We start from the raw sequence: 24,062 nt of genomic DNA on the forward strand, positions 1-24,062 counted from the left end.
TCGGTGCGGCTCAAAAATCTGTTGTCACAGCTGACTCGTGAGCCCAGGCCGAAAGAGAGGATGGAGGCTTCGCTGGCAGACCGCTCAGCACGAGGCTTGCCCTGAGAGCACCAAGTTTTTCGTACCCGGCAGCCCGACCACGTCATAATCTCCAACCTAAGGAAAACCCGGGGGATTTCTCGGTCCCGTAACCCCCCATTAGCTCCAACAACGCATCACCCGCCAGCCTGTCGTTTGCTAGCCGCGCGTCGGTCCGGATCGAAAGGGTTTGCGGAATTCGATTCGAGAAGGAGCGTGGAAGGAGTGCACGGGGCGAGACGCCGGCCCAAGGCGCCCAACGCGTGAACAAGGCGTTGGAGGAATCTGCGTGTTGAGGCGCGCATGGCGGATTATGTAACGCGCTTCGCCGCCTGCCGGATTGGCCGAGGACGGATGCCGGCGTGGTTGGCGCGTGGTTGGCTGACGGCGTGGAGCGCGCGCTTAGCGGCTTGGTGTTGCATGCACATTGTTTCTCATCAAAGTCGATGCAGCTCTGTTGGGCCACGGCGGCCGTCCAGAGCGACGGTGCCGTGAGAATAGACGGGCGGCAATAGACGCAGTTTAGCGCCGGCTGTTGGCCAAATGTTGCACGAACGCCTCTCGCCCCGCCGGCGGCGGCGGCTAACCGCTTGCTACTCCGAGCTCGACATCCAGGAATGCGTCCCCCCGCGTGATGGCGCCAGTGCTGGCTCCACTGATGCGGTTCAGGGAACGAGAAATGATCATGCGATATGCTAGACGACTCAACCCATGTCCCATGAACATGGATCTTTTCCGGTGGGACAAGCGCTGCACACCACTTTGGTTGAAGGAGAGAACGGGTACCGCCGTAGATACAGTTCCTTTCTTGTTTGGGCCACTCTGGGCCACTGGTTTGGCTTTGCAGCACAAGCTGAGGTGGTTTCAAAAGGATCCAGTCTCCAAATTTATCTCACTAAAGGTGCATGTATACGTGTTTGAAGTTTGGACGTGGACATCCACTGAATCTCCCCATATCAAGCGAGTAGTATCTTGCGAGGAATGCGGGATGGCGAAATGCTGTGAAGTCGTCCAGCGTCAGTTCTGTTTTATTGGGCCTGCAGTGTCTGCAACCTAAGCTGGTTCACTCAACAGCAAATGAGTACGACATCCTGAATAGTGACTATTTGCGAGATGCTGAAGACTGGGCAATCAGTCACCTCTTCGTCTATGAGTAGACAGACCAGCTTGCCTGTCTGCACCATCTTCCTCTGCTACAAGTGCTTGCACCATTTCCAGGCCATCTAGTGTTTGTGACCATGGTGGTGATGGTGACCATCCTCTTCATCGTGCTCGTGATCTTCGCCCACCGTCCATTCTGCCCAGTACGAATCATCCCACCACTCGCTCAACTTTTCCTCCTTCCGCTCCAGGGCCAAGTCTTCCCTACGCATGAGCTTCTCCCATTTCTTGAACTCCTTGTCGGACAAAAGACAAGAGTCCAGTATCGCTGTGATCTTCTTCTCGTCCAAGCCCTCCCCGATGAACACTATTTCCTGTCTTCTATCTCCCCAGTCGCCGATGAAGTCTTTCCTGATGGCGGCCGCGACCTCTTCATCTGGCGCCCACTCCTCCTCAGGCATTTCGCAGTACCAGTCCTGCTCGTACTCGATACGTAGCATTGCGCCTGCCGTGTTCCACGAGCCCGCTTGCTGCGGCCTCGTCGCGAACCACAGCCAGCCTTTGGAGCGGTGCATCTTGGCCCAGATGGGGTCGGCAGCCTTGGCGGCAACGATGGCGGCCGGGTCGGTAGGCAAGCTCTTGAAGAAGTCATCCTCTTCTTCTTCATCCTCTTGCTCGACCAAGTCTCCGCCCTTTGAGTCTTTGCGCTTGGGATTCGTTTGTTGCTGGGCTGTCTCGCGGGAGGAGGGGACTTCGCCGTCGTCAGTGTCCATGGCATTGGAACTGCCCTTTCCAGAGCCAACGTCTTCCACCTCCGAGTCTTCCTCTTCCTCTTCCTCTTCCTCATCCTCATCCTCTTCCTCTTCTGGTTCTGGCTGAATGAGGACGAACTTGCCCGCAAGCTGCTTGTACAATCTCGTCGGGTCGAAGGGCTTGCGTGCACGGTAGACAAAGCTGTTGATGCCGTACCTGTGACAAGAAGGTTCGTGGTTAAGCATCTAAGTCTTCAGTAAATAGGCGTGGTTGCATGAAGACTTACTCGAGAGTTTCCGGCTTCGGCGCCTTCTTCTTCTTGCCATTCACATCCATGATGAACATCTCCTGCAGGCTGGCCAGCCAGCCGCTCATCCTCTGCGCCTCCTCAAGCTTGAACGAGCCAGTGCCGACAATCTCCTTGGCATCGACCTGCGCGTGTCGCGTCTCTATGATCTTGGCGTTCGGGTTGAGTGCCTTGACGCAGCCACGGATCCGTTCACGCGTCGCGCGATCCACCATGTCCGTCTTGTTGATGACGACGACGTTGGCGAACTCGATCTGGTCTGCCATCAGGTCCGAGACGGTGCGTTCGTCTTCGGCCGGCACCTGCTCTGCATTGCCGTCACGCGCGTAGCGGTCCGTCAGGAAGTCGGCCGTGTTGAATTCGGCGAAGAAGCGAAAGGCGTCCACGACGGTGACCATGGTGTCGATGCGGGCGATCTTCTCGAGTCCGCCTGCTTTGGCACTGGAGCGTTTTGCAGTCGCGCCGTCAGCAAAGGCGCCCACGGTAGGAGGGGCGCATGGCCACGTACACTTTCTCGATGACTTCCCGATCTTCGAGATGAATCTCCTCCGGGATGTCGAGCATCTCTGCGCTGAGCGCGGCTGTGAAAGTCTCTGCGACCTGCTGTGGCTCGCTGATGCCGCTGCTCTCGATGAGGACATAGTCGAACTGACCACCCCAGGCCATGTTTGCCAGCTCAACGAGGAAGTCTCCGCGGAGGGTACAACAGATACAACCTAACCGAGCATGTAAGTGTTAAAATAGAAGTGGTGCTGCGAAGAGTAGGCTGGGAGGTGTGGACGCATACCGTTTTGCATCTGGACGAGGTTGGCCTTGTCTTCCTTTCCTGACAGCCGGGCGACATGGGCACCGTCGATGTTCACTTCAGCCATGTCGTTCACAATGACGGCAATTTTCAAGCCATGCTTGTTGGATTGGAGGACGTTCTTGAGAAGTGTCGTTTTGCCGCTGCCCTTCATTATTGTAAGCCTTTGTCGTGTGGGACACCTCGCGAAACTCGACTCAAGGTGGCCAACAAACAAAGACAAGCAAAGATGAGGTCTGATCTTTGCTTGTTTAGTAGGTGGAGGATCAAGATCTTTGACTGTTTGCTTGGCGTATTCACGGGCCACTATCGTGAGAATTTCTTGGTGTTTTGCCCCGATTCGGTATAGATGACCCCCGACCCCCGACCCCTCTTATGGAAGAGGAAAGGGAAGAAAAAGGGGGGGGGGGGGGGGGGGGGTCATCCACACCGAATCGGGGCAAGACACCAAGAAATTCTCACGATAGTGGTCCGTGTATACGCCAAGCAAACAGTCAAAGATCTTTGCAAAGATAGCAGCCCTCCGTCTTTACTTGCTTGTTTCACAGAATCCTCGATCTTTGCTTGATTGTTGGGTTGAAACAAGCAAGGACAAACAAACATGTTTGGTTGTTGGCCACCTTGCTTGCAACACCTGTGGGATATCGAAGACTGCGAGAAGCACATTGACATACCAGGAAGCCCGACAAGACAGTGACTGGCAATATCGTCTTATCCATCTTCCTCTTTGTTTTCGTCGTCACCATTTCTTTGGCGTTAGCTGTGGGAGGAAAGAAGGTTGAGTTCTTCGAGTAACGAAGTTGACAAGATTGCAGAGAGGCAGGCCCCAGGATGAGAAGCAATTTATAGTTTCAGTTGCCGCCATGTGTGGCCTTTTGTCCTGTTCCACACACCCAATAACGGAAGCGACTTCCCCTAGACCCAAGAACGGAAGCGACTCCCCCTAGACCCAACATACTGTTAGGAAGCCTCGACGAGATTGAGCACCTTGGTGTCCATGGGCACCTTGGAGGATGCTCTGGGGGTTTACGATCCCGTTCTTGCATCCACCCCGGGGAGCGATGTACCAATGAGAATGCATCTCATAGTCAGCGGTTTCTGTTGCTTATCTCTCTGTTTTGCAAATGGCTGGCCATGGACCCGCCTTCAAGGGTCCACCGTTGACATGAGGCGGACTACATCATCGACTAACGGCAAGCTGGAACGGAGAAAGCCAGTCGCATGCTTTACGGAACAAGTGGGACGGTCTAGCAGTGAGATTACTCACCTAATAAGCCATAGCAAGCTTTAGCTTCATGGGCAAGAAGGCATGACGGGTGTCACATTGCGAAGGGGATGACCTACAGTCGTGCCGGAGAGTCCGTAAACAAGTGGATGCGGAGGAATACATAGTCGTTCCCGTTTCAACATCTTGACTCGTAGAATACAGAATATTTGCCATCCGACTTTCCACGAAAAATTTAACCTACCCGCGAAAGTAGTTAGGGTAAGTATCGGGATCAAGATTCAGGGCTTGAAATAACACACGAGCAACCAATTGTAGTCTCCAACTCCTCGCCTAAACCGCGTGCGATTTACAAGGTGAGACATGTTTGAGAAGGGTCGAATGCATGCATAGCCGAAAAATAAAAGATTACGCCAAAGAAAGGAAGGACTTGTTCCAATGCTTTCAACTGTTGGTCTAAGTATCGACAGATGGGCAGTCTTCTATGCCAGGTCTTTCCAGTTCCCCTCGCCATCCCCACGCGGATGAGTGGTGGGCATCGGATCAACAAATCGCGCCCAATAGCCCATGTCCAGCACTGGCTGGGTTCGGAACACCGTCGTGATTACTTTGGGCGCTCCCCGCTCGGGGAACGTGGCGAGATTGTGTGACAGTTGAATCGAGTCAACGATACTTTGAGGATCAATTGCCGAGTCTTATGATCTCATCCAGGAAAGACGCTGTCCTGTTACAAGAGTTAGGGATAGTGCTCGGTTGAGAGCGTCGCGTTAGTGCTTACAATGAAGCTATCTAATCCCAGCTCGAAGAGCTCGTTGGCCACGCCAGCACCGCCTGGATGCTCCACAGGCGACAGAGGGTTCTTTACAACAAACTCGACGTAGAGATTGGCCCATATCTGGTGCAAGACTATACGGAGGTTGTTCGTTTTTGTGTCGGTGAGCATGACGAACTTCAGGCGGGTTGGCGTCTCGTAATAGTGCAGCTTGTATTCGCCGGTGCGGAAGGACAGGAAGCTGCACGCAGGCCGGAGCGTTAGCGGCAAGCATGCAGGGAGCTCCGTGGTGGGTCCACGTACGTATCGTCCTCTCCGCCTAGCTGCTTAACCATGTTTCGCAAGGAGAAGACGGCGCCGAACATGAGCTTCGCATCGTCTTCTTTGGACAGCATCTTGCGGCCGGCTTGGGGGTCGCCGTCGCTCATCAGACTGCCGCCAGAGGTGGGGCGCCCGGCCTTCGCGTGGGCTCCGGACGGACGCAGCCATCGCTTGCTGTAGATGCACTCGGCTGCGAGACGGTGAGCAGGTTGGGCAAGTCAAGGGCGAGCGCGGGGGGCGTACTGTGGCGATCGAAGATGTAGAAGGAGTAGATGACCATGTTGGCGGATTGTCGGTCGGGGGTGACGCGGCGAGATGCGGGATGCGAGATGCGGGATGGGTGGATCGGAGGTCTGGGTAGCCCGACGCTGCGTCGAGTTCCAACGGTCAAGCTTTCCAAGACGACAAGGGTCCAGGAAAGATCGGCCTGGCGCGGGGTGGTGCAAGCGCATCAGCCTGAGCTTCCACCACACCCACCGCGCTGCAGGGCACACACTCCTACCTCCTCCAGGCCCTCCGAGCTCGTTCTGCGTGCGCATTCCTCCTCCATCGCTCGTGTACCACACCTCTCAGCCCGCCTTCATCCTTACCCCGGTGGCAATGCCGCAGCCCTCGCGCTTGCAACAGCACCTCTCCGCTGACGACGTCCCGGGCCTGTACCCCTCTGACCACCTTTCCCTAGCCGTACCAGATACGGACGAGACCGCCAGGCCTCCTGCGATCAAGCATGTGTACGCGCCCTGAATCTGCCGGATAGCCGCCCTCTTGCGCTGACCCTCATGCCTTCGGCCACCAGCTCTGCGCCGGCTTATCAGAGTCCCCTACGCCACCACCGCCGCGCTCCCTCTACCAGCAGAGAAGTCAAAGTCTGTGTCCCATGCCCAATGACTTGCGCCGCCACCCATTCTGACCACGTCGCACCGTAGGAAACGCTGAACGCCCGATCCGAGTACAGCAACAGCGAAGACGATGGCACAGCTCAGCACCGCATCAACCAATACATAATCGACCAGGAGATCGGGAGAGGCTCGTTTGGCGCTGTCCATGTGGCAGTGGACCAATATGGAAACGAATATGTAAGCAATTTGTCGCGGCGAACTCGGCCGGCACCCTTTCAGCTTGTGGACATCATCTGCAACCGCGGGCTCTGTACTGAAAAGATTTTCACAGGCGGTCAAGGAGTTTTCGAAGTCGCGATTGCGGAAGCGAGCGCAATCGAACATGCTCCGTAGTCCCGGAGTGAGGCATCGCAAGAACCAGCATTCCGCTGGCCGTGGCTTCAACCTCCCTCTCCACCGTCACTCCGGCAGTGAACCCAACAACTCTTTGGACCTCATCAAGGAGGAGATTGCCGTCATGAAGAAGCTCAACCACCCCAACCTTGTGTCATTGATTGAGGTGCTCGATGATCCGGACGAGGACTCGTTGTACATGGTGCTGGAGATCTGCAAAAAGGGCGTGGTCATGCGCGTTGGTCTAGACGAAAGAGCTGATCCGTATGATGACGAACAATGTCGATGCTGGTTCCGTGACATGATCCTTGGTATAGAGTACTGTAAGTGGATCCAAAGCAAGGATCATGCGCCTCTGTAGTTTGACTGAACGCCTTTCCAGTGCATGCGCAGGGCATCATTCACCGCGACATCAAACCAGACAACTGTCTGATCACCGACGATGACGTCCTGAAAATCGTCGACTTTGGTGTTTCCGAAATGTTCGAAAAAGACTCCGAGATGAAGACCAAGAAGTCGGCAGGCTCTCCTGCATTCATGCCTCCCGAGCTTTGCGTCCCGAAGCACGGCGATGTATCTGGCAAAGCCGCTGACATCTGGTCAATGGGCGTCACGCTGTACTGCTTGCGCTTCGGGAAGATACCTTTCGAGAAGACTGGGATGATCGAGCTTTATGATGCCATCAGGAACGACAATGTTGCGTTGGAAGAGTGCGAGGTGGACTTTGCTGATCTGATGCATCGGATACTAGAAAAGGACCCAGACAAACGTATCACCATGGATGAGCTCCGGGTATGTTGTGAAATGAAGTCTCCTGTTAGTTTAGTGAGTTGACTGGTCCAGAACCACCCCTGGGTAACTCGAAGGGGAACGGATTGCCTTTTGCCCAAGGAAGAAAACATCGCCACCATAATCGACCCTCCCACGGAAGAGGAAGTCAATGCTGCAATTACGGGGAACATGGGCCACTTGATCACTGTGGTAAGTAGCACCCCGTGCCTTTCACCACACGATCGGTTGAAACTTACACTGCACCCAGATGAAAGCGGTCAAACGCTTCAAGCAGCTGCTCTTCAAGAAACGGCCTGATCTCATGCAAGGTATTTTTGGCCACCGCATGGTTGCACCTCCGCTCTCAATGCGGCCTTACGGTAGGGTGGCAAGGTCGAACAGCGAAACGACCGACAAAAGGTTGTGTTTAGAGAGCGCTCTAGCAACACAAGGCGTCCATCACGATATAGACGCGTCCCCAAAAGTCGAGCAGCTGGCGGAGCACCTCCACGAAGCAGGTCTTGCGACACCCGGGAGTGCGGGGCAGTCTCCCAGGCTCGATCCTCGAGACACGCAGTTATCGCCGACTCCTCCTGAGCCGCGAACGCCGCGACTGGAGATCGGCAAAGGACAGGCTCATGACCCCCTAGAAGACCAGTTGTTCCTTGACCTCAACTGCCCCGCAGGAGAGGAATTGCCCCCTGATCATCAACACATGGTGTGCGAATCGCCAGGTGCGGTGGACATCGACGTGTACGAAACGGCTTACGAGGAAGAAGTGCAGAAAATCTTGGCAGAGCGCGGGCAGAGGCGGCCGACACTCTACCTCACCCGGCGTGTGGAGGGCAAGGAATCGATCCGGCGGAATCCGAGTCTTTTTGATGCCTTGCAGTTGGGCAGCGAAGCCCCCAAGCCTGCAGTTTCGGCGCTAGCCAAGCTGGTCGAGAAAGCCAAGAGCAACGCGCAGAGCGATGCAGGCGAGGCCTCTGGGGAAAGGGCGGCCTGATCGCCCACGGGGGCGCTCAATGGTAACTATTCCTGGGGCAGGTCGGAGAGCAAAAGCAATAAACGAGGCAGCACGAGCTCGCGGCCGGCCGCGGGCGTGGCGCATGTTTGCACATATAATTTGCGAGGGCCTACAGCATAGACAACAAGAGGGATACACAACCGCGTAGCACAAGAAAGCTTACTTGGATCGACGGCAATCGGCGGGCGCTTCCGTACACATGCCAACAGCCGCCTCGTGTCCTCTGCCTCCCTCTTCATCTGTTGCCTCACTGGCGCATGTACTCTTCAGACCACTGTCGGCCGTGTCTTCAGAGTGATAATAGGGCATGACACTCGACCTGGCGATGCTCACGTTGGTGTCACGGGAGGGGCAAGCGGTATCGGGAGGCCTTTCATGCTGAAGCCACCACTTAGGCACCCCGCCGAAAGTAAGCTGATGCATGCAGGGCAGGAGTACCTGCGCGTACGGAAGGGACGCGTGCGGCATTTCCAGGATACCGTCGCGTAGAGCCGGGCGCAACTGCAGCGCCAGCAAGTCATATCGAGCGCTTACGCGAACTGTGGCGGCGGCGATGGCGCGCGCAGAAGTTGGGCGTTGCATGGCGCAATGTCACCGTCGCAGGCGGGATGCGAGCGGGGAGGTGGTGTTGAGGCGAGGGCCGCAGGTCGCCGGATCGGGGAGGCTACACTTGCGGATGGTGTTGAGGTCGCGGCGGTGAGGGATTTAATCATTGGTCTTCCGCTTTGCCGTCGCCGCACTGGACCGGCTCTTCTGATCAGACAGGACGGCTCCGGATCGAAGCGCTTCCTGGTTTTGCACTGTGTAAGCGCGAGGCAGTGCCGCGTCTAGCGCATCGGGGATGGCAGCGCGGCCTTTGGGGTCAAGCGAGATTGGAGAGGGGCAGTCCAGCGGCCGGCCGCATCGCCCGCATCGTCGGCATCGTCACAGATTGGGGAGGTTGACGCGCGCTCGTCCGGCGGCCGATGCGGATCGCATGGCCGGCCGGCTGCGACTTGCGGGGCCACATCGCCGGCGAACGCCACAGCCACGCGCAGGGCTGGCGACCGCGCAGCGGCGGCATTGCAGGCGCCCGGCGGCGGGGAGCGCGCGCGCGCGTGAACGGCGGGGAGACAAGCTCCGAACAAGCCAGCACCGTCCGCCATTGTGGCCGTGATGAAAGACGGTGGATACTGGGCATGACGTACGGCCGCTGTCCAGCTGTCCAGCTGCGGCGGGGCTGAGAGCCTGCTGCGCCCGCCCCAATCACCACCGGCGCCTGCTCAGCATGCCGCAGCACGGTGAGCGCATGCGGCAGTGAAGAAGGCCACAGCGACGCTCGTGTGCACCGCGCAACAGCTCTCTCCGCCCGCGGGGCCCGCGGCCATTCTCGCACTGCTCAAATCTTTTCCTCCCGACGACCGGTGGTGGTAAAATAGCGCACATACTGGCACGTTCTTCCACTTCCGCGCACCACGCTGCCCGCGCTTGAATAATCACTTGAAATCCGCCGCCTGCGACAGCACGCGCCCCCGAGCCCAAGCCTGAAAAGCGACAAATCTCTGCCCTCCCCGTGTCTTCTCCCGCATTCGCGCACTTTGGCCCTGCGCGCTTTCGGCGGTCAACAACGCCCACGGTCCGTGTCACACGCCGGCGCAGTTTGTCAGCCGGTCGAGTCGCCAGCAAGTGGCTGCTCGAAGCACTACGCGCCTCGGCTGCCAAGGAAGGTTCGCCTTCCTCCGACCGCTTTACCTCGCTGTGCCCACCCTGCTCCCCACGCCTTGCGGACAACCTCATCCTCCCCCGACAGCGGGCGCTCTCCCACACAACGCCGTTTTGCGAGACCAATAACACATCCTCCTGGGCTTTGCCCCAGCCCCGAGACTCTCTAGTCTCAACCGACTGCGCGCCGCCGACTGCCCTCTTCTCCGCCCGTCACCGCCTTTAAGTCCGACCACACACCCTGTCACATCATGGCCAACAAGACCTCGCCGGCCGTGAGCTCAAAGGCCACCGGCTCGCCCGTTGCCTCCACCTCCGCCTCGTCCATCGCCTCGTCCGACGGCAACTTCGCCCTCCCTCCGCCGCAGCATGCCACTCTTGCGCCGCCGCCAGCCAACGGCTCGCAAGCCGTCGCCGCTGCAGCTGCCGGCGCCACAAGGCCCAACCTGCCCGCGAAGAAGCCCACCATGAGCTCGAGGATAAGCGGCATCTTCGGTCGCCGCGAGGATTCCCGGGACAGCTCCAGGGTCAACCTGGCGTCCGAGAAAATCCCCGAAAAAGTAGCTGAAGCCAAGGTGGCGAATGGCGACGGCCCGACCAGCTCACCCAAGCCAGAGCCGCGCCGTACGGCCTCCCTGAATGACAAGAAGCCCCCCAGCGTGGTGGATCGCTCCAAGAGCAATTCTGAGAAGAAGAAGGAACAGCAGGCAGCCGCCAACATCTCGAAGCGTTTCAAGCACCTCGACGATGGCGGCCACGAGCATCAACTCCGAGTCCAAAGGCGTGAAGAGAAGCTCAAGGATATGTTCCAGAACTTGATGCTTGGAAAGAAGAAAGAAGCGAACCCTGAGGAGCAGCCTCTGAGTCTGATGTCGGGGTGGGTCGACCAGCTGCGCAACGACAAAGAGAAATTCAACATAGACCACAAGGCCGGTGCTAGCTCTTCCATGACGCTGGTGCAAAAATACGGAAAGTGTCAGGAAATCATCGGACGCGGCGCGTTCGGTATTGTCAAGATAGCCCATAAGCAAGACTCGAGGGACCCCAAGCGCGAGCAGCTGTTTGCCGTCAAAGAATTCAAGCAGCGCCCCGGTGAATCTGACAAGAAGTACAACAAGCGCCTGACCTCCGAGTTCTGCATTTCCTCTTCCATGCATCACCCGAACATCATCAACACACTCGATCTCATCCAGGACGAGAAGGGTGAGTTCTGTGAGGTCATGGAATATTGCGCCGGTGGAGACCTTTACACTCTCATCCTTGCGGCCGGCCAGCTCGAGGTTGTGGAAGCCGACTGCTTCTTCAAGCAACTCATGCGCGGCGTTGACTATCTTCACGGCATGGGTGTCGCCCACCGTGACCTGAAACCCGAGAACCTTCTTCTCACTTCTCACGGAGCCATCAAAATCACCGACTTCGGTAACGGCGAGTGTTTCCGCATGGCCTGGGAAGAGGAAGCTCACATGACCGCGGGCATCTGCGGTTCGGCGCCCTATATCGCACCAGAGGAATACGTGGACGAAGAATTTGATCCCCGCGCTGTTGACGTCTGGGCTTGTGGCGTCATTTACATGGCCATGAGAACAGGGCGTCACCTTTGGCGAGTCGCGAAGAAGGGCGAGGATGAATTCTACACCAAATACCTCGAAGACCGCAAGGAGGAGTCAGGTTATAGGCCTATCGAGGTGCTCCGTCGTGTAAGGTCACCCCCTTTCACCCGGTTTCTGGAACATGCTAACAGGCTGGCAGCGTCAATGTCGCAACGTCATATATTCAATTCTCGACCCCAATCCCAACCGCCGCTTGACCGCAGAAGAGGTCAACCGGTCGGAATGGGTTGACCAAATACGTCTCTGCAGGGCCGGAGACGAAGGATTCTAATGCACTTGGGTGGGACATTTGGGATTTGGCGTTGGAAGACCGCTCATTTGCGATGACGATTATGCTCTTCTTCTGCCGTAAGTCTCATGATGGTCTGCGAAATCGACGCGGGCCCCTTTTCTCTTCGAGCTCTCGTTGCACTTCTTTTTTCGGCGTATGCATTGCTTTGTTCGAGCGCAGCATACCCTTTCCATGGCATGAGACGCGTTATATCTCTGCGTGCATGGCGTTCGAAGGCATGCTCGGGTCTACCTGCGCGCAATTTCTCTTTTTCCATTCCCCCACCCCTTTTTTTTTTAAACTGTTCTTTTACTTGATTGAAGCACGCACATTGTTCATGTAGAGTGACGAGAAGGCGGGATGGGTGGTTCTTTGAAAGACGGTCCTCAGCAAGGCCGATGCATGCATTCGGGCAAGTTTTGGCGGCAGCGGTACTTAAAAAGGATCAGGTATGTCTACGCGCTCTTGTGAGAGAGGCAGCGATTGAGGGCGGGGGCTTCGGTGACGGCCAACGAATAGCAAGGGTGGTGGCTGCCCCCGCGCCCGGGACGATAGTAAATGATAAATCAGATGTTGGAAATACGGCGGTGCATATGCGGTGATCTGAAAAGTCTGCAACACGTGAAGTGGGCTGCACGCCGGGACAGGGCAGGGAGGCCGTTGGGTGGTTGGTGGTTGGTGGTTGGTGGTCGCACACCGCTGCGGCGAATGCCGGGGCCCAGACGGCGCGGCTGAAAGACGTAGCTGAGAGCTGGCTTCTTCGGCCTATGACATCGCCTGCTGCACCTCTCCTGCTGCGAGTTTCCGCTGCCCTTTCCTATGCGCCCACCAAGTATCGACTGACATGTTCAAGCAATGTGCAAGCTTGGCCGACATGTCTTCCTCGCGGCTGTTCTTCTGCACACCGTCGCGTTCGCTGATATCACTACCGAGTCCGCCGCGCTCCCCTTCGACGCCCACTCGCCGATAAGCTCCTTGCCGTCCATCTCCACCTGCAGGTCCAGGGAAATCAACTACATCACCCACACTTTGCCGCAGCAATGCCTGAAATCGCGCCCGCCGCCTCCAGCTGCTGCGACCGCTGCAAACGACACCGTGTCCGGCGAAAGTGCTCCTTCTGCCCCAGTCGCCGCCCCCACGGGCGGTGATGCTGCTGGCCACGGAGAAAATGAAATTGTTTCGAGCTCCACCATCGGCGCGCAATCGCCCCACAGCTCCAGTACGACCGGAGAGACTTCCGACACGGGATCGCAAAGCGCAGCTGGCACTGCGCAACCCTCCGCTGAACCGGTACGAACCGACGACCAGAAAACAGGCGCGCCAGAGGCCGAAGCCGAAGCCGAGGGCGACTCTCCGCTGGACAATGCCCACTTTCTGTCTTTCGAAGAGTGGAAGATGCAGAACCTGGCGAAGGCTGGACAATCGCCGGAGAACGTGGGACAGGGTCGCGGGACGGCTGGGACCCAGGGACGCAAGCCGAGGCCCGTCAACATCAACAATGAGTTGGATTTTCTTGGAGAGGACGCGGAGATCGAGCTGGACTTTGGGTTTGGCAACAAAGCTGACCGGACCGCAGCCGTTTCGGCCTCGGGCCAGCAGCGGGCGGCGGAGACCGCTGAGGGCGGTGCCGCCGGGGAGCTGTCACACAGGCCGCGGAGCAAGGACGCCGGGAAGACGTGCAAAGAGCGCTTCAACTACGCCTCCTTCGACTGCGCCGCCACGGTGCTCAAGACGAACCGGCAGTGCAAGAGCTCGTCTTCCCTCCTGGTCGAGAACAAGGATAGCTACATGCTCAATGAATGCGGTGCTGAGAACAAATTCGTCATTGTTGAGCTTTGCGACGACATTCTGGTCGACACCGTTGTTCTTGCCAACTTCGAGTTTTTCAGTTCCATGTTCCGCACCTTCAGAGTCAGCGTGTCTGACCGTTACCCGGTGAAGCTGGAACGCTGGAAGGAGCTTGGCACCTTTGAGGCCAGAAATAGCCGGGACATCCAGGCATTCCTTGTTGAGAATCCGCTAATTTGGGCCCGTTACCTCAGGATTGAATTCCTCACGCACTTTGGCAACGAGTTTTATTGTCCGGTGTCGCTTCTCAGAGTGCACGGCACGACCATGATGGAAGAGTTTCGCCATCAGGAAGAGGCGGCCCGTGGGGAGGAGGATTTGGATGAAGTTATGGAGAGCGAGAGCCAAGCCCTTCCCGCTATTCCGCCAAATGCACAAGAGCAAGCGCCTGTTGAGATACCTGCTGCTGAACCACCGAAGGAGGCCGAACCAGCTGCACCCTCGGACGCGCCATCTGGAGGGGCTGAAGATTCAATACAATCTGAAACGGCCAATCAAGCCGTCGACGGCTCTTCCACAGCTGAGAATCGACCCACACCCAAGGATAGTGCTACGTCCATCAACGTTGGCGTGCCAGACGGTAGCACAAGTCAAACTAACCTACAGCCTGTCTCGTCTGTCACACCACCAGACCATCCAGACTCAGCGGTCCAGCCGTCTAGCAACGTCACCCAAGCGTCGCATAACCAGACGGACGTTGAGCAGCCCCAACATGCGTCGGCCTCGACAGACGGTCCACAAGTAGAGGCAGGACATTCAGTCGGTTCCAGCCAGAATGCCACAACTGCATCCACCAATGCCTCGTACGACGGGGACCAGAAGAGCCCTCCGCCTCCCAAGGATGCATCAAACGTGGCAGTTGATGGCACGTCGACGAGATCCATCCAATCTGGCGAAGGGGCTAAGAATTCGGCAACGCAGCCCCCAAACGCGACGCCCACGACTCAGGAGAGCTTTTTCAAGTCGATACACAAGCGCCTGCAGATGTTGGAATCCAATTCGACGCTGTCGCTGCAGTACATTGAAGATCAGTCCCGAATCCTCCGGGATGCATTTTCCAAGGTGGAAAAGCGACAGCTTGGAAAGACGGAGAAGTTTTTGGATCAGCTGAACAGCACGGTCATGGCAGAACTAAGAGAATTCGTGAGTGTCTCATTCACATGCAGCGCACCCTAGGCCGCTAACGCACTGCAGAGGCAGCAGTACGACCAACTGTGGCAGTCGACGGTGATCGAGCTGGAGAACCGTCGCGAACAGCATCAGCGAGAAATGCTGGCTATCAGCACGCGTCTGACGCTCCTTGCGGACGAGCTGGTGTTCCAGAAGCGGATGGCGGTGGTGCAGTCAACGCTGATTCTCCTTTGCCTGGGACTCGTGCTTTTCGTGCGGTCGGGGGCCAGCTATCTGGAGCTGCCGCTGGTACAGCAGATGATGCAGAAGTCCCAAACAGCCTTGCGCCTGCAGTTCGACAGCCCGGCCAGCAGCCCCCCTCCCAATTACCGGCGGCACGGCCATTCGTCGTCCACGGAGGAGCGTAAGCGATTCCGGTTCTTCGGCTCAAGCAGCGGGAACTTGTCAGACGCGTCGACGGACGGACCGCGCAGCCCGGCGCTGGAGTTCTCGCCGCCGACACCGACGTCGGACACGGAGGGCGAGATGATGGCGAGCGAGCAGAGCCCGGAGCCGCTGCGCAAGACGCACAGCAGCCCGTCGACGCCCAGGGGCTTCAGGGACGGGAGCAAGCTCAGCTGGGAGCGGGCGAGTGAGGCGAAGGTGCTCGGGGTGGGCGACGGGCAGACTTTAATGAGGCGGAGAAGTCCGCTCCGGCGCGAGGAGAGCGTTGGCGACATGTACGAAGCGTCGCAAACAGAACAGAAAGGCAGCGGCAAGGCTGGCGGCGCAGATCCCAATCAGCCTGGAGATTCGGGTGGGTCGGCGTCAGATTCTGACGACTGTCTCGGATATATATGACGCGCGCCACACCATGGCGAGGGCTTCGAATAATGATCGAATGGGGTAATATGGGTGCTTTGCCGCAGCTGGCTCGGGAGCAGGGGTCGGCCGTTGGAAGCAAGCTGGCGGCGGGCGGACTACTGACTTGGCAGAGGCAACGCCGCACGTGGTGTCCGTTTGTGGAGGCGGCGTGCGTGGTTATTACGTTGCGCAGGCATAGAGCATTGATTAATCCATGACCAATTGAGGCGCGAGATCCACCGCGGCTTGGGGATCTCGGGAGCATTTATTTTGGGGCGCAGGTGAGGTCTCGCGAGAGCAGTTCATGCCACCAGAGCCGCGTCCCCTAACGGCAATGCGCTCGTGTGGGAGATCGCCGGCACCGGCTCGCGTGCTGGGGCGGGCAGCACACCGGGACGTGGGCTCACGGCTGGCCGTGGACTGGCCGTGGGCGCACGTGCTCGGCGGCCTGGGCAGAGTGTCGAGGCGGCAGGGCCATCATCATCAGCCATGCAGCCCGCGCCCGATGTGGAGGTGCGAACGGCTTGTGTCCGAACTCTATTGACTAGTCCAGGCCACGTTGTGCCGGGTAGCTGCTTGGCTAGCAGAGAGCGCTCGCCGCGCGGGCTATTTTTGCGACCCGGCGCTCGGACGCGCTGCCTGGCGGGCGGGTGCGGTGCGGTGCGGTGCGGTGCGCTGGGCCTGAGCCTGGGCTTGGGCTTGGGGGAGCAATGATGGAGCAATCGCGGGCTGCGGCTGAGAGCTCGAGGGCGGCGGCGGCGGCGAGGGCGCTGGTGCTGGCGCGAGTGGCGCATAGTCATGAGCCCAGCGCGGGGCTGGCCATCGCAATGACAGAGCCACGGAGCGAGCGCATGGAGCCGGCAGTCACGAGCACACCTCGCGCTGTAGCCTACCAGGCGTCTCAAACGGCGCAGAGTCAGCGTGCCCCTGGCCGGCGGGCTGGCCACTGGGCCACTGGCTGAGGACCCTCTGCGTCCCCCTCCTCCGCCAGAGGCGATCCTCCGCCGGGCCTGAGCAGCAGCAGGCGCTGCGGCCACTGCCCTCTGGCCCAAGGGCGCCAAACACCATGGCCGCGACGCTGCGCCGGGCCCTAGACGCACCCTAGACCCGCGGCGGCGGGAGAGCATGCCTGCTGCTGGGCTGGTCCCGTCGTGCCTGCCGCTGCCCGACTGAGCCTGCACGTGATGTCCCAGAGCCCGCCGACGCACTGGGCGGTTGCGTCGAACGAACACGCACCGCAACCTCTGCCATCCATTCCCCAGCCCTGCCGCATCATTCTCCCTCTGCAAAAGCCCTCACGCTCCTCGCGTTCTTGTCGTGCCCCTCCCAGACCCCTCCAACGCCCCTCGAGCGCTGCGCCGGGCCTCCAGGGACGCTTAACCTGATTCACGCGCCTTGTGACCCGCAGAGGCCTCTCTACCTTTAGCGCGGCGGCCACTCTCTCTCCAGACGGGGCCGCAGCATCATCACCTCCGCTTGTCATTCCCTCCCGAAACCACGAGCCCCCCGCCCGCAAGCTCCTCAACTACAGCCCTCCCACCGCGCCGCACCCCATCCACACCCACCCTGCGAAACCCGCGCGCTGCATTGCGAGCCCGCTCCAAGCTGCCCGTCCCGCTCACGCAGCGTCGCCAATCGACGGAGCCCACGCCCACCACCACCAACCCGCTCTCCTCCTCCTCCGCCGCCCGCGCCGCTGCCCCAACGAAGCACCATCGCCAACGGCTGCGACGCCTCGAGGTACACCCGCGCCCACCCACCACCCGACGCTCCGCCCGAGAGAGCGCCCGCTGCCCACGACGGACCTCGTCGTCAAGCCCAAGCCACTCTCCCGCCGGCTCCTCTCCAACAGCCCGCCCTTCTCGCGATAGCAATTCCCCCATTCTGACCCTAGCACTCGGCTGAGCACGCCGCAATGTCGCAAAACCGGCCATCGGCTTTCTCGAGCCTACGCATGGGTGGTAAGGACGCAATGCCCGCCCACCAGTCCGTGTTGTGTGTGTGTGTGCATGCTGGCTGACGTTGCCCCCCCAGAGGTCATCCGGGAGAAGGTCCAGGACGGCTTGACCGGCGAGTACAAGGACCTGGCCTACACGCAGTGCAAGATCGTCGGCAATGGCTCGTTCGGCGTCGTCTTCCAGACCAAGCTCTCGCCCAGCGGCGAGGACGCCGCCATTAAGCGGGTCTTGCAGGACAAGCGGTTCAAGGTGCGCCCGCCAAGATGATCCCCTCTCCCCTCTCCCTATGCCATGGACGTGCCCATTGACTCGTGACGCATGACAGAACCGTGAGCTGCAGATCATGCGCATCGTGCGCCACCCCAACATCGTCGAGCTCAAGGCCTTCTTCTACAACAATGGCGAGCGGGTACGCTGACGCCGCATTGGCATTGCCCCCTTCCCGTAAGCGACTCGGCTGACAATCGCCCGCAGAAGGATGAAGTCTACCTCAATCTCGTGCTCGAATACGTCCCGGAGACCGTCTATCGCGCATCGAGATATTTCAACAAGCTGAAGACCGTCATGCCCATTTTGGAAGTCAAGCTCTACATCTACCAGCTCTTCCGTTCTCTTGCCTACATCCACTCACAGGGCATCTGCCACCGAGACATCAAGCCCCAGAACCTGCTGCTCGACCCCAACACCGGCATCCTGAAGCTTTGCGATTTCGGTAGTGCAAAGATCCTCATCGAGAACGAGCCCAACGTCTCCTACATCTGCTCGCGCTACTACAGAGCGCCGGAGCTGATTTTCGGTGCGACCAACTACACGACGAAGATCGGTACGTCATCGCAATTTCGGTCGCTTCCCTTGTTCGCGTGATCTGCTTACCTAATACGACGCCACCCCTATAGATGTGTGGTCTACTGGATGCGTGATGGCGGAACTGATGCTCGGCCAGCCGCTGTTCCCCGGCGAGTCGGGTATCGACCAGCTTGTCGAAATCATCAAGGTGTTGGGAACGCCGACCAGGGATCAGATTCGCACCATGAACCCGAACTACATGGAGCACAAGTTCCCCCAGATCAAGCCGCACCCCTTCAACAAGGTATTATTAGGGCGATCAACTGTGTTTTTTTTTTTTTTAATATTGCCGGATTCTGACACGTGAGATCACCAGGTTTTCCGCAAGGCTGACCCGAACGCCATTGACCTGATCTCCAAGCTCCTCGAGTACACGCCCACCCAGAGGCTGTCTGCAATCGACGCAATGGTCCACCCCTTCTTCGATGAGCTCAGGGACCCCAACACCAGGTTCCCGGATTCCCGTCACCCCAACGGCGCGGTGAAGGAGCTACCCAACCTCTTTGAATTCTCCCACCACGGTATGCCCTTCCTCCCAAATGTAAGTTTTGCAAAGGAGCGGTGCTGACGATTTAAAAGAACTCTCGATTGCTCCTCATCTCAACTCCAAGCTTGTGCCTGCGCACATCCGCCCGACCCTGGTTGCGCGGGGGTTAGACTTCGAGTCGCCCGACTTCAAGCCGCTCACGAAAGATCAGATGGCTGCTCGGTTGGACTAGAGAAGCCGCCGAGCATACGCGTCATGAAGTCATGTTATGTCTTTCATTGCTCTGGCACGGCATCTCTTTTTCTCGGCCCCGGCTTGGTTTCAAAGGGCAAAGAATTGGGTTGATGGCCGCTGCCTTCCAGCGACAAACATGGAGGGCACTCGAGTACACGCGCGGCCCGTCACCCGGATGGACGGAAGCAGGAAAAAACTTTCCACGAATAAGATGTTTCCTTCATCGGGCAGACGTATAATTTGCTCGGTCCTCCGCGCTTTGGTTGCTCCGTAGATGTCACTTGTTCTGCCCAACGGCGCTTCTCGAAACTGGGTACGCAGCAATCAAAATTGAAGGGTTCTGATGAAAGTCGGGAAGCTTGGAGCCGAGGCTTCTGCATGAGCGTCTTTCTTTCTTTCTTTCTTTCTCTTTACTTTCAACGGCGGGTTTCCAGCTTCTGTTGTTCAGTCTCCATCTTCGGGCTCTTTCCCTGGGGTCATTTGGGATACGTGGGGAGCTTTGGCTCGGGATGTGGACGCGCGGGACAGGGTCTGGGTTTTCGTGGCTGCAACGTTGTATCGGTGAGAGGAATACCAATGGTGGTAGATTTCAACATTTTTTTCTTCTCCTTGTTCCCTTTTCTTACCCCATTTTTCTGAAAGCGAAGTGAGAGCGGCAGCGGCCTATTCTTCCGAACTCTTCTCTCCACCGGTGGGTGTGAAAAACATTTTCTTGCTGTCTCCTTTCATGCACTCGTCAAAAGACTCGGAAATCGGCTGCTTCTTTGACAAAGCTTTACTTATTCCGCGGGCAAAAGGGCTGCTGAAAAAAATGGTTGGCTTGGATTTCATTGCTGCTGCTGGAGACGATGGCTGCTTTGGCTATGGAAGACATTGTGAATGGGCCAACAAGGCTCAGGCCACATAACAACCAAGGGTGGGGAATCTCTGCTTGTGGGCTGGCAACGGCGCGGGTTCAGCTTGACACGGACTGGTGTGCTCAAGAAACTGTCTCTTCGATCCAAAGATGTTGCTTGATCCGTTTTCCATTTTCGCCGTCATCATCATCATCATCATCATCATCATCATCATCATCGCTGCCCATGTCTGATCATCATCGTTGCGCGCATACAGACTACACAATTCACAATAATGCTTAGGCAAATTCAGATGCATGCCACCTTCCCCGTCAGGTGCCTGGCCTGCATGCAGCAAGTGCGTCAGCTGCAGGTGCTCCGCGCCTGCACATGCACATGCACGAGGTGTTGAACTCCTGAAGACTTGCTTAAGATGGGCACGGCTCTTCAGATTGCAGGAACACGTCTTCAGTCGCACCACCAACGCCAACAGTAGCTATTCCTCCACTCCCGTTCGGCATCTGGGCTTTGTGATCATCAAGCGAGCACCCTTCAGCCATGGCAAGGGCCATGGAAGGCATTACCTACCAGGATGCCTCTACTTACCATCGAGACGTGCGTGAGGCAGCATTGGAGTTCAAGCAGCATGCTCATGATGACATGGAAGACGGTGAAGTTGAAGATGATATCGGCGGGGCAAGCCCAAAGCGATTGGAGCTCGCGTCTCACTTTGAGTCGACGATGGTGCTGGATAGGGTGAGGCGGGAGGCCAAAGCAAATGCGCCAAACCCGCCAAGCGAGCCGGCAGTTTTTCGGGAGATGCGTGTGCCCGTGGGCCCGCGCAAGCTCTTGGAAGCTCACAGGCGTCGCAACAATTCCTGGCAGGGCTACTCGCGCCGTGTTCCCAAATCCTCCTACTACTCCGTCTACCAGGACTGGGACAAGGTCGGCGACTTCTACCGCCCCGCTCCGTCATCCTCGAACCCCCACCGTCCTCGCTGGGCCCACACCGACCTCCACGCAGACGACGACATGGCTGACGGCCCGTCGCCGCGGCCGTCTGGCCGCTTCTACGACCGCGGCAACAAGCGCAAGCGCAGGTACAACGGTACGGACACGCCCCTGCCACCTGTTCCTGCACCAAGGCTGACCCAATCGTGCGCAGACGACGAAGGTGACGACCGCCGCGACGATCGCAGGCCCACGCGCCGCCGCGTCGAGGAGCCCATTGTCGGCAAGCTGCGCAGGCAGCTGCTGACCATTGCCGAGTCTCCCGCCAGGGATGCCGAGGACGACGCGCGCGACATTGCTCGCCTTGCCTCGGACAATTACGAAGACGAGGAGGCCAAGGCGAGCTTCCTCCACCTGCTGCTCCAGCTCGTCACGGAGCAGCCGTTCAAGATCCCTTTCTCCGCCGCCGTCGTTCTCTACATCAACGACACGAAGCCCGAGCTCGTCAAGGAAATTCTCGGCGAGACGCAGAGAATCACGCAGGAGAATCTGGAGGCGGGCAATTGGAGGACTTTCAAGCTCCTGCTCCGCTTCCTGGCATGTCTTCAAGGTCTGTTCGAAGGCGAGGGCGTTTTGTCCATCCTGGACGAGCTTTTCAGCAGAGCCGTGGACTTGCAAGCTGCTTCCACTGAGGATGTGAGTAGTCGAGGATGTCCAGAATCTTGACACAAGTGCTGATCATTTTTCGCAGACTGTTGGCCTCGAGCTCGTCAAGATCATTCTCCTCACTGTTCCCTACGTCATTTCCACCGGTGCTCCTGGCGTCCAGGAGAGCGCCACGGCCGTTCTCGAGAAGACGGGCATCGTTGCGTCCGCCTCGCATATCTTGGAGGCAATGGTCGAGCAATTCCCGGGCGTTGCAGGAAACACCGATGAGAGGCCGTTTGGATACCAGAGTGTCATCGGCTCCCTTCAGAAGCAGCTCCAGCACGAGGCCGAGAATGGCTGGAAGCTTTCATTCATTCCGAAGCCCTACAAGCCCGCCAAGAGGGAGAACGGCTCCGAAGAGGACAGCAAGGAGCCTACCAAGTTCGAGTTCCCGGCCATTACCGTTCCCTCGCCTGTCAACCCTGGGCCCCGGCCTCTATTTCCCGAGTCGTACTTTTCCTTGTACGCCGACCAGGATGTTGAGACTGTGCCCAAGACCACTGACGTTGCGGCGTCATTGCTCCGCGACTCGCTCATTGACACTATCAACATCCTCGACTTCAATCGCGTAGCCGTGGCCAAGTTCTTGATTGAGATCGACTGCTATTGGGCCCCGGGAACCTTCGTCAAGCGCGGCACACCCTTCGACAGGCTCAAGGAAACCGAGGAGGACACCGCCTGGAAGCCCGAGGACGTCGCAGTCGATGCAGTCTTCTCGCAGATGTTTACGCTTCCCACACCTGAGCACAAGCTTGTCTACTACCACGCCATCATCACCGAAGCCTGCAAGCTGGCCCCCGGCGCCATTGCCCCTAGTCTTGGCCGTGCCATTCGCTTCCTATTCCGCCACGTTGATGTTATGGACATGGAGCTTGCTTACCGCTTCATGGAGTGGTTCGCTCATCACCTGAGCAACTTCGACTTCCGCTGGAAGTGGGTTGAGTGGTCCGAGGAGGCCGACATGCCTAACGTTCACCCCCGCAAAGCTTTCATTATCGGGGCTTTGGACAAGGAAATCCGCCTGAGTTTTGCCAAGCGCATTAGAGAAACCCTGCCCCAAGAGTGGCCCAACTTGGTTTCTGAGGCCAAGGAAAAGGATACTCCGGACTTCAAGTACGAGTCCGACCAGACTCCTTACGCTCCTGAAGGCCGTGAACTTTTGGCCCTGCTCAAGAAGAAGGCGGCTGAGGACGAGATTCAAGAGGTCATCAACAAAATTCACCAGCAGGCTGCAGAGCACAACGTTGCGGATGTGCTCATCCCTTCCACCGATGCTTACGTCACCTGCATCTGCTTCATCGGATCCAAGTCCCTTTCACACGTCCTCTCTTGCATTGAGCGCTGTAAGGAGCGTCTCCTTGCAATTGGGCCGGCCTCGGAGACGGCTCGCAGACAGATCATCACCAGCGTCGCCGAGTATTGGAAGGATCAGCCCGGCATCGCCGTTAACATCGTCGACAAGCTGCTGAACTACACCATCCTCTCGCCTATGGGCGTCGTCCAGTGGGCGCTTGGCGATCGCCTCGGTGCTGGCGGCACCCTGTCTGAGAGTTGGATCTTCGAGATGGTAGCTGGTACCGTCGGCAAGGTCACCAACCGCGTCCGCCAAATCGTTTCTGCCAGGCTCCAAAAGGGCCTGCCGGAGGAGCAGTTGCAACTGCTGGACGACACGCTGACCAAGGAGCGCGACGCCATGCGGCAGCTCTTCCAGGTCATCGACGACGTCACCACCGGCGTGTCTCAGGGCGCCGCCGACGGTTTCATCGAGGCGGACGGCAGCAGGGGCATGGACGAGGAGCAGGGGAAGCTGATCAAGGCCTGGGGCGAGCGCTGGTCCCGCGTCTTCCGGAGGAAGGCGGCGGTCGAGGAGGCCATCGTCGGCGAGGCCATCGTCGAGGCCAAGGTCGCCGCGCTGAACGCGGCCGTCGAGGAGGAGAGGGTCGCGGCGGAGAAGGCGGCTGCTGAGGCTGAGGCGGTGGCTGCGGAGACCGCGGCGGCCGAGGCCGAGGCTGACGCGGAGGATGCGAATGGCACGAGCGACTTGATGGCCGTTGAGGAGGCTGCTCCGTGAAGAAAGGAAACAAGTGGCTACGTCGACATGAGGTGGTGAGGCGAGGCGAGGCGAGATCAGTGATTTGAAAGTGGTGCGTCGATGCTACACAATCAACATATGATACGTGTTGTATACTAGGGTTTCCCCTTTCCTACGACTTTTTTCCTTTATTCTCTCTTGGTCAGTAGCACTA

General features: G+C 58.3%; 7 protein-coding genes across 7 annotated transcripts; 5 read left to right on the top strand and 2 right to left on the bottom strand.

Annotated features, from left to right (window-relative positions):
- Window positions 1-1,301: 1,301 nt before the first annotated feature.
- Window positions 1,302-3,198, bottom strand: BKCO1_300011 (uncharacterized protein; the record flags this gene model as incomplete). The annotated part of the gene is made up of 4 exons (XM_020273997.1): window positions 1,302-2,148; window positions 2,219-2,680; window positions 2,748-2,955; window positions 3,027-3,198. 4 exons carry the CDS (start codon window positions 3,196-3,198, stop codon window positions 1,302-1,304), a joined length of 1,689 nt encoding a protein of 562 aa, XP_020134425.1.
- A 1,774-nt stretch (window positions 3,199-4,972) lies between these two features.
- Window positions 4,973-5,642, bottom strand: BKCO1_300012 (sybindin-like family protein; the record flags this gene model as incomplete). Its single annotated transcript, XM_020274008.1, has 4 exons — window positions 4,973-4,993; window positions 5,048-5,282; window positions 5,345-5,552; window positions 5,606-5,642. 4 exons carry the CDS (start codon window positions 5,640-5,642, stop codon window positions 4,973-4,975), a joined length of 501 nt encoding a protein of 166 aa, XP_020134426.1.
- A 320-nt stretch (window positions 5,643-5,962) lies between these two features.
- On the top strand, window positions 5,963-8,371 carry BKCO1_300013 (calcium calmodulin-dependent protein kinase kinase; the record flags this gene model as incomplete). Its single annotated transcript, XM_020274019.1, has 7 exons — window positions 5,963-6,093; window positions 6,159-6,228; window positions 6,289-6,438; window positions 6,533-6,917; window positions 6,977-7,386; window positions 7,438-7,575; window positions 7,634-8,371. 7 exons carry the CDS (start codon window positions 5,963-5,965, stop codon window positions 8,369-8,371), a joined length of 2,022 nt encoding a protein of 673 aa, XP_020134427.1.
- A 1,973-nt stretch (window positions 8,372-10,344) lies between these two features.
- On the top strand, window positions 10,345-11,974 carry BKCO1_300014 (hal protein kinase; the record flags this gene model as incomplete). Its single annotated transcript, XM_020274030.1, has 2 exons — window positions 10,345-11,790; window positions 11,843-11,974. The coding sequence occupies 2 exons, from the start codon at window positions 10,345-10,347 to the stop codon at window positions 11,972-11,974; spliced, it is 1,578 nt and encodes a 525-aa protein (XP_020134428.1).
- An 855-nt stretch (window positions 11,975-12,829) lies between these two features.
- On the top strand, window positions 12,830-15,793 carry BKCO1_300015 (sad1 unc domain protein; the record flags this gene model as incomplete). Its single annotated transcript, XM_020274041.1, has 2 exons — window positions 12,830-14,965; window positions 15,017-15,793. The coding sequence occupies 2 exons, from the start codon at window positions 12,830-12,832 to the stop codon at window positions 15,791-15,793; spliced, it is 2,913 nt and encodes a 970-aa protein (XP_020134429.1).
- A 1,918-nt stretch (window positions 15,794-17,711) lies between these two features.
- Window positions 17,712-19,319, top strand: BKCO1_300016 (glycogen synthase kinase; the record flags this gene model as incomplete). Its single annotated transcript, XM_020274052.1, has 7 exons — window positions 17,712-17,757; window positions 17,831-18,003; window positions 18,080-18,163; window positions 18,229-18,577; window positions 18,651-18,844; window positions 18,917-19,121; window positions 19,180-19,319. 7 exons carry the CDS (start codon window positions 17,712-17,714, stop codon window positions 19,317-19,319), a joined length of 1,191 nt encoding a protein of 396 aa, XP_020134430.1.
- Window positions 19,320-20,715: 1,396 nt separating this feature from the next.
- Window positions 20,716-23,887, top strand: BKCO1_300017 (cap binding protein; the record flags this gene model as incomplete). The annotated part of the gene is made up of 3 exons (XM_020274063.1): window positions 20,716-21,265; window positions 21,323-21,804; window positions 21,860-23,887. The coding sequence occupies 3 exons, from the start codon at window positions 20,716-20,718 to the stop codon at window positions 23,885-23,887; spliced, it is 3,060 nt and encodes a 1,019-aa protein (XP_020134431.1).
- Window positions 23,888-24,062: the final 175 nt, after the last annotated feature.

This window comes from Diplodia corticola (assembly GCF_001883845.1).
Source record: "Diplodia corticola strain CBS 112549 chromosome Unknown scaffold3, whole genome shotgun sequence".
Taxonomy (NCBI): Eukaryota; Fungi; Ascomycota; class Dothideomycetes; order Botryosphaeriales; family Botryosphaeriaceae; genus Diplodia; species Diplodia corticola.